We start from the raw sequence: 15622 nt of genomic DNA, 5'->3' as shown, positions 1-15622 counted from the left end.
TAAAGAGTTGATGTGACTTGAGCACAATATTGCTCCTAGTACATCCCCACATGGGAAACCATTTAGGTAGTAAGATGAAGGCATCAAAACGATGGTCTCATGTCACTTTCCGCAAAGTTACTTATGACATGCAAACAGGGTCATCTATTTTCACTCTGATCGAGGTTTGAATATGCTCAGCAATAACTTAGATATCTATGCTTTCTCTATGTTCCATCCAACACAGAGCATGGATCTAGAAGATATGGTTCGTGCTTTCTCATTGTTAGATGAAAGGACATAAAAATGCCCGAAAGAGTCCCTTGCTCAAGCTACACATGTACAAGGACTTAAAAGTGTCAATGGTATGCAAAGAAAACCCTAAATCACCTAACGAGCAGCATTATAGCTGTATCACTACAACCAGCTAGCCCCTCTTAACTTGAATACACCATGAGACACCATTATCATACCACCCAAATCATAGACCATACTTCCAAGTTGTGCTTCGATGTATAGAGAACAATTTCATTCTCTATCTAAGAATTGCAATCTTTCCTTCTCTACAAAATGCAAAATACTTGGTTCATATAAAATACAAAATTTTTGCTCTTACAGGTTAATATGCATAACACTTGCAGTGACAGGATAATGAATTTACTACCACAAAACTTTCATAATACAGTTTGTATATTCAAAAGCCTGACACATTTGAGCAAGTTTAAAACAAAAGTTTCATAATACACTTGTAGGTTTGAAAGCCTAAAACGTTTGAACAAGGTTAAAACATCTCCTCCAGGTCGTGACCTGTGTAGATCTGTGCATCTGTACAATAAAAAGGTGTTGTGACGAGTCAATGAATGGGAGATCATGAAGCTGCACAAGAAATCACCTTGGCATTGCTCTCAACTTTAACATGATTGAAAACCATCTACAATTGCCAGCAACCTCTGTATGTTGCAAGGGCTGCCATTAACACTGACCCTCTCCTTTGCATGATATCAGTACATCAGCCTATAACTTTCAGCTCCATCTAAGCAGCCAGGCAGCCTATTGCACTCTGTTATTTATTTATAAGTCTTCTGTTGAAGAGACAGGTGGCCAAGCTCCATATACAATTATGGCTTCGCCGAATATTTGCTCTTTTTAGTGGTGGGAGTTTACTACTTACATAGAATGTCAATGTGTCTCACTTTTCTGAAGGGCAAAAGCTCCAATGACAACTGCAACTCCTGTTATAGCTAATGTAACTAAAAGCTTGACTCTTGATGGACTGTTACTAGAGGGCAGGCTCTGAGGGATATTATTCCTGCATGAAGAAAATTAAGAGTGCGTGAAAGTTTCATTGAAAGAACGATATTATTTGACACGCACTCAAAACAGTTCATCTCAATAGGAAATATTTTTTAGTCTCTTTCACAGAGATGAAATTAACCAAAGCTTCACTCTTGATGGACTGTTACTAGAGGGTAGGCTCTGAGGGATATTATTCCTGCATGAAGAAAATTAAGAGTGCATGAAAGTTTCATTGAAAGAACAATATTCTTTGACACACACTCAAAACAGTTCATCTCAATGGGAAATATATTTAAGTCTCAGAGATGATACTGACCAAGTTTTTTTATGTTAGTTCACCCCACCCACACAGATTAACTTGATTAATATACCAACCTCACTATTGGTGCATTAGCATCCTGACTGTCAGAATGATACTGTAAGTCATGAAATGATCTCTCCCGCAACCTCACATACTTGCCACATGGTAGGCACATTTCTGTCCTATTTCCACAGTGATCCTGACATAACAGAAAACTGCATATAAGAGCCATGGAAAAACATTTGCATGCACTCACAATCGAGACTCGTGAGAACTCACAGTATGTGCATCCAAATCTGTAGCTGCCACAGGGAAGTCGCAAAAACCACATGCCACCATCCGTTGTGGACATTTTTCATTTTGATGGACTGAAAGTAGCTCGCGGTCCATCATGTCATTACAAAGTGGGCATTTCACCTAAGAATACATTAACATTCTCTCTCTCTCTCTTTTTTTCTCATAAAATCTCTCTCTCTCTCTCTCTCTCTCTCTCTCTCTCTCTCTCTCTCTCTGAGTCTCAGCATGAGCATGTGCATTCGTGCATATGTGTGGGTGCATGTGTATGTGTGTGCCTGTGCACATGTGTGGGTGTGTTTTGTTGTGTGGGGGGGAGTTGGGGGGGATGTGCACAAACATGCACACGCCTAAGGAAGCCTGTACTTACAGGAGCATGGAAGTTATTATAATGTTCATCAGCATGGGTCCTTGGCACCATTTCTCCACAAACATTGCAGCGCTCTAAATTCCGCTTGCAATGTGCAATGTGAAGATCAAAATTCGATGCAGGAACTTCCCGTTGACTGTCCAAAATAAGATGTCATGTTAACATGGAAAAATCAACCTATCACATACACTCTTTTAAGAATACAATGTAAACACTGACTGCCACAGCAATAAAATATTCCAAAGCATGTAAAAAGGCTGCAGTCATTTGTTTGCATTCTCAGAAAAACAAGTCTTTGACCACTTATGCTGCAGAAGATCCAGGATTCAAAGCAACTAAAAACTATCTATACTTTCAGAACAGAAGTTCAGATAGTTATTCATAACCCTAAGACAACAATACCCAACAGTACATCAAGCAGCTTGAGCCACTCATCGGTTTATATTTGATGTAGATACCTAGACCTAAAGTTACATTACATGCACCAACTGTGTCTGCCTGTATTTGATGTAGATACATGGAGGTAAATACAGTGTGCCATCAAAATAATAGCCATGTTTTTTCACTTTCAAGCGTAACACAATTGGGCACATAACTGAGACATACATTGCACTATTTGGCCAATCTAGCCTATGAAAGAATCATGCTTTTCTGCTAACAGACTGCCAAAATATTATTAGTATCATCATAGCAGTGTAAGCTGCTTTCAAAACAGACTTCAATATGTTTGTTTCTAGCACTTTTTCTAGTTGAGCAGCCAACCCTAATCATGTTTGGCTTCTCAATTGAGTCCTCCTTAAGAGTGAAATAGTCCAATATGGCCAGGCCATTAAGATTAATATGTTTAGCAAAAAGGACATGTCATTGATTGACAAACCAGAGTGCCATGCCATAATTTTAAAAAAGAAGCAACTGAAAACAGAGCCTGTGCAGCAAGAAGCACAAATATAATGACAACGTATCACATGATTCACAGTACATGGTTACAGACTCGCCAAACCCTGCTATCATTTGATCCACTAAGGAAACCAGTAAAGTCCAGGCATGCATATGGCATTGGCAGAAAATTGATTGCAATAACATGGAAGATTTCAAACAAATCAATGCTGTGATAAATACACAAAAGAGCTAAGCATCCAGCATTCCGTGCCCAGCACGCCCGTCACCATGGCCGTGCCCTATTGTTAGACAAGCCATCTTTGAGGTATGCATTGTCATTTGTTACTTGCTTAAGCTTTCATAATTACAGAGATCAATCAAAATAACCAACACATAAACGAGACCGAGACATCGAGATGATGCGCTCAGATCGACGCATGACAAATTTCACTATCTGAGGTGGATTGCTTAGGAAAATCACACCTGAGGATGAAAAAGAAGCTAAAAGATTCTGGTGTTCCATTAAAGCACGGGTTAGAAAAGCGGCACCAATGAGTTAATAACGGAGGCGACCCAAATGGCCTTACCAGTGCGAGCACTGAGAAGTAGAAACGTAATGATCCTCCATTCCTGCACCTCTCCTTTCCCTTCCCTTCTCTTTTGTCTTCGTCTTCGTCGTCTTCTTCTTCTTCTTCTTCTTGCACAGCGATGGACTCCGTCGCTGGACTTTGCCTGGCTTTAAAGGTCTGACGAACGGAAGACAAAAATCTACATCGAATGGAAAAAAATGCACCACGGAACTACTTTATATCACAAAAAACTACAATAAGTATTTGACATTTTCCCACATGGGGAAAAAGGGTCTCTTTTCCACTCATTTTTGTCCTTAGCCAAATTATTATTTCCTTTTGTTTGATGCTTACACACAGAAAAGAAAACCGTATTAAAATAAGACCACACTAGGATTACTTGCACCTGATCTCGATTAGGGCTTTGATTGGAATTAACTTCTTAACCATCCTCAACATGAAATACATTGTGAACTTTCAAGTGTTTAGGAAGTTGCAACTTGTAAGCATTGATTCCCAAAACACTTGAGAATCTTGCATAGCCAACATATGCTTTCTGTCGATTCTTGGCTACTTGAATATCTTGTTTGATAACCTTAACTTGTTCATCCATCTATTCCAACATCTTCTTGGAAGCTTCTACCTTTAGGGTAGGGTCAGAAAAGTTCAATGGGGTTAGGCATTCTTGTCCATACAAAGCTTGAAATAGGGTCATCCAGATGCTTTGATAATAGGATGCATTGTAGGTCAATTCTACTAAAGATATGTATTGTATCCATCACTCAGGTTTCCTGTAGCAGTAAGCTCTAAGTATGTCTTCGATAACTTAGTTAACCCTTTCAATTTGCCCATCAATTTCTGGATGATAGACGGTACTGAAACAAAGTTGGGTACCTATGGCCTCAAATAAGCTCTTTCAAAAGTGAGAAGTGAAAAGAGAATCACAATCGTTGATGATTCTTTTAGGCAATCCATGCAGGCTAAAGATCTTCTTCACAAAGATCCTTGCAATATCTCAATCCTTGTAGTTGGGTTTAATTAGCATAAGATGAGCAACCTTCGTTAGCATATTCATAATCACGAGGGTTGAATTATATCCTCCTTGGACATAAGGTAATCCATATTGATAATTTCTCACTTTATTTGCAAGATCTCAAGTGATTGGAGCTTTCTGGCATCTTAACACACTCAGCCTTTACCCATTGGTAGTTTAGACATTCAGTGACATATTTAAGCACATCTTCATTGAGCTTTTCCCAATGAAAGCTTCTTCTTTTACAATGTTAAGAGTCTTTGCATAGCCCATATGTCCTAAGAAAGAGGAAGCATGGGCTTCCCAAAGTATCTTCTTCTTGAGATTTTGACTCCTTGGGATGCACAATCTTGTCTTAACGTAGACAAGTCCTCCCTCTGTCAAATGAACTTAAAATTAGGGTTTATCTCCTTGGATATGACCTCTTTTATCATCTATTGTTGATACTTTGAAATCCTTACTTGCTTCTTCCTTGATAATTTTTATGATTAGATTACTCGGCATTAACACCATTGCTACTAGACAACTTGCCTTAGAAGGTTCCTATGAGATAAGGCCATTGAGAAATGCTTTGTGGTTTAGGGCATTTGCAATGGCATTCTCCTTACTCGGTCTATATTTGATCTCAAATTCATATTCTTGTAAGATTTCTATCCATTGTCGTTGCCTCATGTTTAGGTCTAGCTAAGTGAAGATCCATTTGAGACTCTTATGGTCAATAACTAAGTGAACTTGTTGCCAAGCAAATAGTTTCTCCATAAATTGAGAGCATGAATTGCACCAAGTAGCTCCAAATCATGGGTAGCATAATTCTTCTCATGAGTCTTCAATTTCCTAGAAGAATATACTATTGGATGGCCTTCTTGCATGATAACACAACCTAATGCAAGAGAGCTTGCATCAATGACAATTTTAAATTCTTGGCTCAAGTTAAGTAGTTTTGAGATAGGAGTTGTGATCAAGCTTTGTTTAAGCTTCTCAAAGCTAGACTGTTCAATGGGGGTCCACACAATAGCAATGTGCTCCTTGAGTAAATTAGTTAAGGATGCGACAATCAATGGATACTCCTTGATAAAAATCTTGTATCATCTTGCCAAGCCCAAAAAAACTTTGGACCTCCTTAACCGTTGTTGGGACCACCCATTATTACACATATTTAATCTTGGTAGGTTCTACTGCAATCCCTTTGTTAGAGACTTTAAATCCAAGATGCTCAATCTGCTTCTTAAAGAAAACACATTTCTTCTTCTTGACATAAAGCTTTTGCATTCTCATTGTTTCAAGGACAACTCGGAGTTGTAATTCATGATTCTTATCTTTCTTTGAATAGGTCAAGATATCATCGAAGAAGACAATGATAAAGTCGTCAAGATAGGGCTAAAAGATATCCTGCATTAGTAAGGGAGGGCAAGAAGCAAGCTTTTTGAGAGAGCTTTTATGGGCAATCACTATTTTTTATTTCACAAAGTCCACTTATTCCACCCCTAGATATTCCCACCGCCACCACATCTACCTTCACTACAACTACTACCACCATCACCACCGCCACCACTATCACTACCCTCACCACCACCACCATTACCACCACTACCTTCACTCTATCTATCTCTCATTCTTTATGCCCCTTGCCACCACTACCTTCACTCACACACACACACACACACACTCTCTCTCTCTCTGTTTCTCTCTCTATATGTATATTTCCTTTTTCTCTTTCTACATTCTTGCACTCTCTCTACATTCTCTTTCTCTTTGTAATGTGCAAAGAATACACACACGCACACACACACACACACACACACACACACACACTCTCTCTCTCTCTCTCTCTCTCTCTCTCTCTCTCTCTCAAATTGCTCTATCTATTTACTCTCTCTCATGATGGGACCAATCCATATTGTATAGTAATGCCTCACATTGGATTATGATATGTGTTGTAATAAACACTTCTCTTAAATCATAAATCTCTCTCTCTCTCTCTCTCTCTCTCTCTCTCTCTCTCTCTCTCTCTCTCTCTCTCTCTGTGTGTGTCTGTGACCATTCTATATTATTAGAACTTTAAATGCGGTGGATTGATAGCTCCCTCCCCTCCCCCCCCAATGAAATCAATATAATACAATTCATACAAGCAATTCAAATGTACATTTATATTGCTTTAACTTTTGGCAATATTGCTATTGCTTGACAAACGAAGAGAGAGAAGATCACCAAAAGCTTGTCAAATTTTGACATAAGCTAATCAAGTGAATTGCATGACAATATTTTCTTAACAAAATAAGGGCAGTTGTGCTAAGAGGTAACATTGGTGTTGCTTTGTTGGTCATAGTATAGGTGGTGCTGGGAAGGTTTTCTACTTCCAAATATGAGATGCAATTTTTCTTCCAAAAGCATGGGTTGGTGTATAAACATGTTTACATTTGCATTCATTCCAAACACTCGGAGGTACACATAGTACATGTGCTTGCATGACAAATATGTTTTTTCTTTTGCTACACGGTCCATGAAATCTCGACTATTACATGTTAGGTTCTTTGCAATGTGCACATCATAATACTCCTACAAGACACTTGAGTTATGTGTTGGTGTATAAACATGTTTACATTTTCATCCATTCCAAACACTCGGAGGTACACATAGTACAAGTGCTTACATGCAAAATATGCTTTTTCTTCTACTACACATGGTCCATGAAATCTCAGCAATTACATGTTGGGTTCTTTGCAATGTGCACATCATAACACTCCTACAAGACACTTGAGTTACTTATAAGTAGCGCTCTCTCTCTCTCTCTCTCTCTCTCTCTCTCTCTCTCTCTCTCTCTCTCTCTCTCTCTCTCTCTCTCTCTCTCTCTCTCTCTCTCTCTCTCTCTCTCTCTCTCTCTCTCTCTCTCTCTCTCTCTCTCTCTCTCAATACAAAATAATGTTTGCAAGCAATCTGGATCTAGATTTGTATTATATTGATCTTTGGCAAGTGCACTAGTGTTTCATAAATTGAGAGATAATGATAGTAAAAGATTATCATAAATTTAATCATAGCTAACCAAGTGAGGTATGTTAGTATTTTCTCAACAAAATGAAATGCATTTGCTCTAAGAATTAGCATAGTCTTTGCTTTGCTAGTCACACTATGGGTGACTGTAATGTGTCCATTTGTTATCTTCAGGACACGTCTTAGCAGTTCATCGGAAAGGATGTCTAGAAAGCTCCGCCCGGCACTCCCATGGAATGTTATGGGGTTTGCGATCTAGGACTTTCCGCGTCTGCCACGTAGCGGAAGTATTCCGACCGTTCTCACTTAGGACCGACCTGAATTAGTGTTTTCCCTATTGGTCATTTCCTAACAGCAACTAGCGTCGAACCCGAGTGAACTACTTTACGCAAAAATGTCAGGTCCGAAGTGGATTCACACTACACTTGGTTCAAGGAGAATGGGAAACGAGAGGGATGCAAAGCTCAACCTCTCTGCCATAAGACATAGTCACATTCCGTTCCCCTAAAACACGGTAAATCCGGATCAATTATAACTCTAGGTCAATGCTCTTGTTGTTCGTGTTCTTTGAACGATCTTCCTGCTGTCCATCTTGATTTGAGAAAAGTTCCCAGCCAACCGGGACCACCCATCCGTAGGACGGACCTATGGCCACATCCACCGCACTTTCCTCAGGTTGTTTTAGTTATTTAATTACCTAACACATTTAATTGGACATGTATCAATCAGCTTCCTTAATTAGCCCGTTAGGCATTGATTCCTTCATGTAATCATAGCACTTGATATAGAAAAACAATGTCAAACAAGTTTCTTTTTAACAGGTTATCATATTTATATTTGAAATACATAAAGTCCAGCCCGTAGGCTTATGCACAATCCGCCCGAAGGCTATCCAACAATCCACAGGGATTACTAATCCAAGATTCTGCCCGTAGACTAGTATGCGGGCCTCGAGATCCAATCCCGAGTCATGTTAGCCTCTTGTGCAGGGCCCGAAAGGCGAGGGATTTATGGCCAGAGCTCCCCTGGCACCCAAGCATCCTCCTGCGCCAAGTAGCGCTTAACGGAGAGACCTCTCGCGGCGGGTTCGGTCCACCTTCCCGGTGCGGTTAACAACCCCCTTGGTTAGGGTCAGGCAGGCAGTCGGGGGTAACTGAAGCTGCCTCTCCCTTCAGGCCTTCAACCTGAAGCATTAGATATGCGTTTATCCTTTAATTCTTTGAGCAAACAAAGCAAAACAGTGCTCCTAAATCTGTTACAAGCACAAACAATTCCATTGATCGTTCTCTGCGTGGCATCTCGCATGCTCTCTACCTTCAGCAAGCTCCAACAAGGAGCTTGCTCGCCCCTTGCTATTCCCTTCTTTCTCTAGCACGACAGTCGGCTGGAGGAGAGGGGGATAATTAATTAAAAAATTTTACCCTTATTCTAACATTTTAGCCTCCTAAGAGGAGATTCGTATGCGGAATACGTGTTTTTGATTCAAAAATGTTACATTCTCTCCCCCTTGGAGGAATCGAGATGTCCTCATCTTGAGATAAACTGGGGATATTGATGGTTGAGAGTGCTTTCATCTATCCAAGTGGCATCCTCATCGGGATAATCTTTCCACTGGACGAGGCATTCTCTCAAGGTTCTGGATCTCAGTTGTCTCTCCCTAACATCTAAGATCCTGTCAAGCCTTAGTTCAAGGACTCCCTAACTAGGCATTACAATTTGTTCGTCATCAAGTATATGGTTAGGATTAGGTACATACTTCTTCAATAGGCTGATATGGAATACATTATGAACCTTTAGGTTCTCCGGGAGTTGCAGTCTATAAGCATTAGGTCCTAGGCACTTGAGGATCTTGTATGGTCCACAATACCTTGGACTTAGCTTCTTGCAATTTCCTAAGGATAGGGAACTCTTCTTTGGGTGTACGCGAATGAAGACCATGTCTCCTTCCTTGAAGAATCTATTTTGGCGCTTCAAATTTGTGTATGCCTTCTGTCTATCCTTGGCAGCTTGGATGTCCTGTCTTATTGACTTTATTTGGTCATCCATCTCGTCCAACATCTACCTTGAAGCTTCAACCCTCAAGGTTGGATCTGAGAAGTTTAGGGGAATTCGACAATCATGAGCATACAATGCTTGGAAAGGGGTCATCTGAATGCTTTGTTGGTAAGAAGCATTGTAGGCAAATTCAACCAAAGGTAAGTATTGAATCCACCTTTTTGGTTCACGACAGTAGTATGCCCTAAGCATATCCTCGATGACTTGATTGACTCACTTTGTTTGGCCATCTGTTTGGGGATGGTAAGCCATGCTAAAACAAAGTTGAGTCCCAATGGCTTCAAAGATAGCTCTCCAGAAGTGTGATGTGAAGAGAGAATCACGATCGCTAATGATTCTTATGGGTAGCCCATGTAGCTTGAATATCTTGAAAGGTGAGAAGGATCGAAGCTTGCACACGAGCTATGGTGGGAGAGCAAGAGCAAGAAAGAGAGAGACAAGAAATGGGAACTCCAACGGTCACAATGTGTGATCGGGCCTTCCTTTATTTACTAGTCACTAAAATGAATGTAAAGAATAAAGTGACGTGACGAGCGCCCGCCACCTGCAGTGTGCAGTGGCGGGTACTGTCAGTGTAGTAATACACGGGGCGGCACCGCGAAGGCGCCTTTACCCCAACAACCTCCCACTTAAAGGCAAATCTGCCCCAGTGAGAGAGAAAAGAAAAGAAAAAGACAGTACAACTGTACATAGGTACAAGGGATGAGGAAAGGCAACATCTCATCCAATGCCCATCAATCTCCTGAGGAAGGCAAAGCGCTCAGTAGTGAGGCTTTTCGTGAGCAGATCTGCAGGATTCTCGTCAATGGAGATCTTGACAAGGTCAGCAGACTTGTCCTCCACGACACCACGTATGAAGTGATACCTCACCTCAATGTGTTTTGTCTTCGCATGGAAGACCGAATTCTTAGCCAACTGAATGGCACTCATAGAATCCGAATGCAGTGTAGGTATAGCATCAATCCCAAGGTCAGCAACTAGATGGCCTAGCCATATGGCCTCCTTGCAAGCCTCAGTGGCTGCAACATACTCAGCCTCAGTGGTAGACAAAGCCGTACACTTCTGAACCCTGGACATCCAAGAGACAGCACCTCCAGCATAGGTGAATACATAGCCAGAAGTGGACTTCCTACTATCTGCATGTCCTGCATAATCGGAGTCAGTGTACCCCACGACCCGTGTGTCCTGGCTGCCATAGCAAATTCACATATCTGTTGTGCCCTTCAGGTACCTCATGATACCCTTCACGGCATCCCAATGTTTCCTACCAGGTGTAGCCATATAGCGTGCCACAACAGCAACTGCAAAAGGCAATATCTGGACGAGTGGCTATCATGGCATACATCAAACTGCCCACGGCTGAAGCATAAGGGATCTGGGCCATCTCGGCCCTCTGCTCATCTGTCTGCAGACAATCGGCCTGTGATACCTTCACATAAGAAGGCAATGGATAGCCAATAGGCTTTACGTCCTACATGCGGAAGCGCTCAAGGACTTTATGAATATACTCCCTCTGTGACAAGTAGAGGAGTCCCTGATGCTTGTCGCGTCTAATGCGCATACCAAGTATATGAGAGGCCTGTCCCAAATCCTTCATCTCAAAGCTCTTCTTCAGCTGAGATTTAAGAGCATCTAGCTCATCATGAGCTTTCCCTGCTATATCAGCATATCGTCCACATAGAGTACCAAAATAAGCAATGAACCATCACGGGCTTTCTTTGTGTAAAGACAAGGATCCATAGCACTCCTGCTGTAGCTGTGTGACTGCATAAAGGCATCAAACTTATGATACCATTCCCTAGGTGCCTGCTTCAAGCCATAAAGACTTTTCTTCAACTTGCACACTAGGTGCTCAAGGACTTTATGAATGTACTCCCGCTGTGAGAGATACAAAAGCCCCTGATGCCTATCGCGCTTAATGCGCATCCCAAGTATATGTGAGGCCTGTCCCAAATCCTTCATCTCAAAGCTCTTCTTCAGCTGAGATTTAAGAGCATCTAGCTCATCATGAGCTTTCCCTGCTATCAGCATATCATCAACATAGAGTACCAAGATAAGCAAACTGCCATCACGGGCTTTCTTCGTGTAAAGACACGGATCCATAGCACTCCTGCTGTAGCCCTGTGACTGCATAAAGGCATCAAACTTATGATACCCCTAGGTGCCTGCTTCAAGCCATACAAGCTCTTCTTCAACTTGCACACTAGGTGCTCCCTGCCAGGTTCTGCAAAGCCCTTAGGCTGCTCCATATAGATCTCATCATGCAAGTCCCCATGTAAGAAAGCCGTCTTGACATCCATCTGATATAGATCTAAGTCAAGCTCAGCAACCAAAGCCAAGACCAAGCGTAGGGTGGTCATCTTAACCACAGGGGAAAAGACCTCATCAAAGTCTACACCATGCTCCTGCTTAAAACCCTTTGCTACCAATCTAGCCTTGTATGCCAGCTTGGGGTGTCCAGGGGTACTTTTCAGCTTGTACACCCACTTGCATGGCAAAGCCTTCTTGCCCTTAGGCAAGGCAACCAAATCCCAAGTCTCATTCTTATGCAAGGAGTCGATCTCAGACTGCATAGCCCTCTCCCAGGAGTTACTGTCACCCCTGCGCATAGCCTTATCATAAGTGAAAGGCTCTCCTGCATCTGTAACCAAAATATAATGCATAGAGGGCTGAAATCTATCAGGTGGACGTCTATCTCTAGCAGGCCGTCTCACTGCAGGCTCTGTTGCCTGCCCAGCTGCCTGTCCAATACCCTGACCATGAGCATCTGGTGCAGCTGTAGGCTGTCCAACTGGCTGTGCAGGAGCTCTAGGCTCCTCCTGAAAGATCACTCTGTGGATCTCAACCACTTTCTCAGGCTGCCTATGCATCTTGTCTTCATGGAAGACTACATCATGGCTGCGTACTATTTTCCGCGCTTGCGGATCCCATAGGTGATAGCCCATCTCTCCTGAATCACCATAACCAAGAAAGATGTATTTAATGCTCTTTGGATCCAACTTACTCCTCTTGTCCTTGGGCACATGGCAGAATGCCTCACATCCAAAGACACGGAGATGCACATAAGAGGGTGGCTTACCAGCCCAAACTTCCTCTGCAACCTGGAAATCCAATCCACTAGAAGGCGATCGGTTTATGACATGCACTGCCGTACTAACTAACTGCCTCAGCCCAAAAGCTCTGTGGTAGGCCTGCATGGCTAAGCATAGAGCGGACACGCTCCTGAATAGTCATGTTCATGTGCTCAGCCAAACCATTCTGGGCGGGGATGTAAGGGGCAGTCAACTGACGCTTAATACCCTTGTCATCACAAAACTACTAAAAAGCACGTGAGACATATTCTCCCCCATCGTCATTCCTAAGGCATTTCAGCCTATACCTAGTCTGGTTCTCAACAAGAGCAAGCCAACGCTGAAAGACTGCCAAGACATCGGACTTTTGCTTTATGGGATAAGCCCACACTTTCCTAGAAAAAATCATCAATGAAGGTAACAAAGTACTTCGCGCCACCCATAGACATACACGGCATGGGCCCACAAACATCTGAATGCACCAAAGCCAAGGGCTCACTCATGCATGGCCTACCTGATTTCTTATGCGTAGACCTATTCTGCTTACCATAAAGACAATGATCACACGAGTCAAAATGTGCATAGTCCAAAGGCGGAAGATACTGCAAACCAGATAACATTTTCATTCCCTTCAAAGACATATGCCCCAAACGGGCATGCCAAAGTGATACATGTGGGATAGAGGCCACTGCCAAAACATGGTCTACAGAAGACCCAGATACAACAAGAGGATAGAGGCTGCCAGCCTTGGCACCTCTAGCAAGCACAAGTCTGCCTTTGGTAATCTTCCAGGCAGAATCCCCAAAACAGACATGAAACCCTGCATCATCCAACTGTCCTGCAGACATAAGACTGCGCGTAAGCGCATGTACATGACGTACATCCCTGAGCAAAAAGGAACTGCCAGTGAAAACTGCAACTCAACATCTCCACAGCCCACAATATCAAGAGACCTGTCATCTCCAAGTCTGACTGATCCAGATACAGTACGGTAAGAGTGAAACCACTCACGGTAAGGCGTCACATGGAAGGACGCACCTGAATCCAATAACCAGCACTGTGCATACATACTAGGTGTCTCACTCAAGTGTGAAGCATCAGAAGAACTAGCTGCAAGTATGAACTCATCACTACCATCGGAATCATCGGTCTGCATGACATTAATTTCTTCAATCTTGACGCTGGACTTCGCAGGTACTATGCTGCGATCAGAGGACTTCTCCTGCACTTTCTCTTTGCCCTTATCCTTGCACTTCTCATTGCGCAACTCATGACACTGTGGTCTGATATGGCTCTTTTTCCCACAATGATGACAAGTGACATTAGCGTTGTGCCCACACGACTTACTATGCGACTTTCCACGAGATTTAGACCGACCCTTCTGCGAGTCACGGCCACGATTATTACCACGATCATTCCTGTCATTCCTACCTCTAACTGTCAAAGCATGTGAAACACGAGAGGCATCCAAGTTTTTGCGATTAACCTCTTCCTGCAGAAGAGCACTCTCAACATCATTCAGTTTCAGAGTAGCATTAGAGGCACATAGGGCAGTGCGGAATACATTCCATGACTCATTCAGAGTCCCAAGCAAGAAAAGAGGAGTTACTTCCTCTCCAAAGGTGATATCCTGCGAAGTCAGGTTCTTCAGTATAGCATGGAATTGGCTCAAGTGAGCAGACATAGTCGCATTATCCTTCATGCGCAGATCCATAAGCTGCTTCAACCAGTACATCTAACTCGCTGGACTTTTCTTATCATAAAGATTCTTGATCTTATTCCATAGATCCCATGCACTCTGTGCTTCCTCATATACATTATAATGTACCTGTTCAGTGAGAGACAATACAATCGTGGACTTGCATAGCTCATCAAGTTCAAGCCAGTCGTCATTGTCCATAGTTTCAGGCTGCTCCCCACTCAACCGAAGTGGCTTAATCTGAGATTTCTGCACCAAGACCTGTCAAATTTGACTCTTCCAATAAGAGTAGTTGGTACCATCCAACTTTATGATGTTAAATATGGCATTATCAGTCGAAGAGGATGCCATAATGCAGGCTGGAAATGCACAGACAATGTAAAACTGCTGGCTGTTTTATTGCAGAAAATGCCCAAAATCCACTGAAATGAGCTCCAAATGGCAAGAAAAGTGTCCCAAAAGATGCTGCCCACTTAGTACTAGGTGCGGTACACCAAATCAGGATATTTCTGCATAAAAAATACTGCTCAGTCCACCAATAAATGCTTGCTGTAATAAATTTCAGAATTGCAATAATGAGAGCAAACTGTCCCAAAACTGGATCTAATGTCAACTAAAAAATGCTAGGTCCAAAGCCGGCATAAAGAGGACAAAGCAAAGCCAAATGACAGTGAAAATACATGAGCATAACACCGAGAGATGTAAAATAGCATCTGCCAGTAAGAGGCACACCCCAGACTATCTAGGCAAAATATAGAACCAACTGCCAAAACCTGACACAAATAGGTGTCTGCTCAAAAGAAAGCGGATCCAAAATTGAGACTCAGCTCATAAGCATCCTGTGAACCAAGACATATACTCAATGCAACATCCAATTGTCGGAGTATAATCCCAAAGTCTCAATACATCTATAACTGCTCAATGACATAGACTGCTTCAATAGCATGTAATCCGTGCTCAAGGTCAAGTAAGCATGCAAGATGCTCCCACTGGCACAAAAGGCGTACAATCGAGTTAAGAGCTCAAGCAACCCAAGACAAAGTACCAGTGACAAGTCACCAAGTCAATGCGTCATACGCTTCCCAAGA

The 15622-nt window shown here is 42.3% G+C and overlaps 1 protein-coding gene across 2 annotated transcripts; it reads right to left on the bottom strand.

The window, feature by feature from the left end:
* Positions 1-856: 856 nt before the first annotated feature.
* LOC148028591 (uncharacterized) lies at positions 857-3906 on the bottom strand. Of its 2 annotated transcripts, none has more exons than XM_087688852.1 (5): positions 3707-3906; positions 2241-2376; positions 1856-1993; positions 1651-1775; positions 857-1471 (listed from the first exon to the last, which is right to left on the bottom strand). In XM_087688852.1, the coding sequence occupies exons 1-5, from the start codon at positions 3745-3747 to the stop codon at positions 1396-1398; spliced, it is 516 nt and encodes a 171-aa protein (XP_087544978.1). In that variant the 5' UTR covers positions 3748-3906; the 3' UTR covers positions 857-1395. The 2 variants fall into 2 exon arrangements, with proteins under 2 accessions (XP_087544978.1, XP_087544977.1); XM_087688851.1 differs by having other exon boundaries at positions 857-1288; positions 3707-3904.
* Positions 3907-15622: the final 11716 nt, after the last annotated feature.

This window comes from Lygodium microphyllum, chromosome 11, assembly GCF_053477565.2.
Source record: "Lygodium microphyllum isolate KBCC chromosome 11, Lygodium_microphyllum_v1.1.10, whole genome shotgun sequence".
In the NCBI taxonomy this organism is placed as follows: Eukaryota; Viridiplantae; Streptophyta; class Polypodiopsida; order Schizaeales; family Lygodiaceae; genus Lygodium; species Lygodium microphyllum.
The sequence above is the reverse complement of the archived record's forward strand: the minus strand, read 5'-3'. Positions and strand labels throughout refer to the sequence as shown.

Bases quoted from the DNA above. Each gene is read 5' to 3' on its own strand.
- LOC148028591 (XM_087688851.1), bottom strand. From the start codon at position 3,747: ATGGAGGATCATTACGTTTCTACTTCTCAGTGCTCGCACTG. The intron at 2,377-3,706 runs GTAAGGCCATTT...TATTTTGGACAG, and splicing joins ACTTCTCAGTGCTCGCACTG to TCAACGGGAAGTTCCTGCAT. The intron at 1,776-1,855 runs GTGAGTTCTCAC...CTGTTATGTCAG, and splicing joins CAGATTTGGATGCACATACT to GATCACTGTGGAAATAGGAC.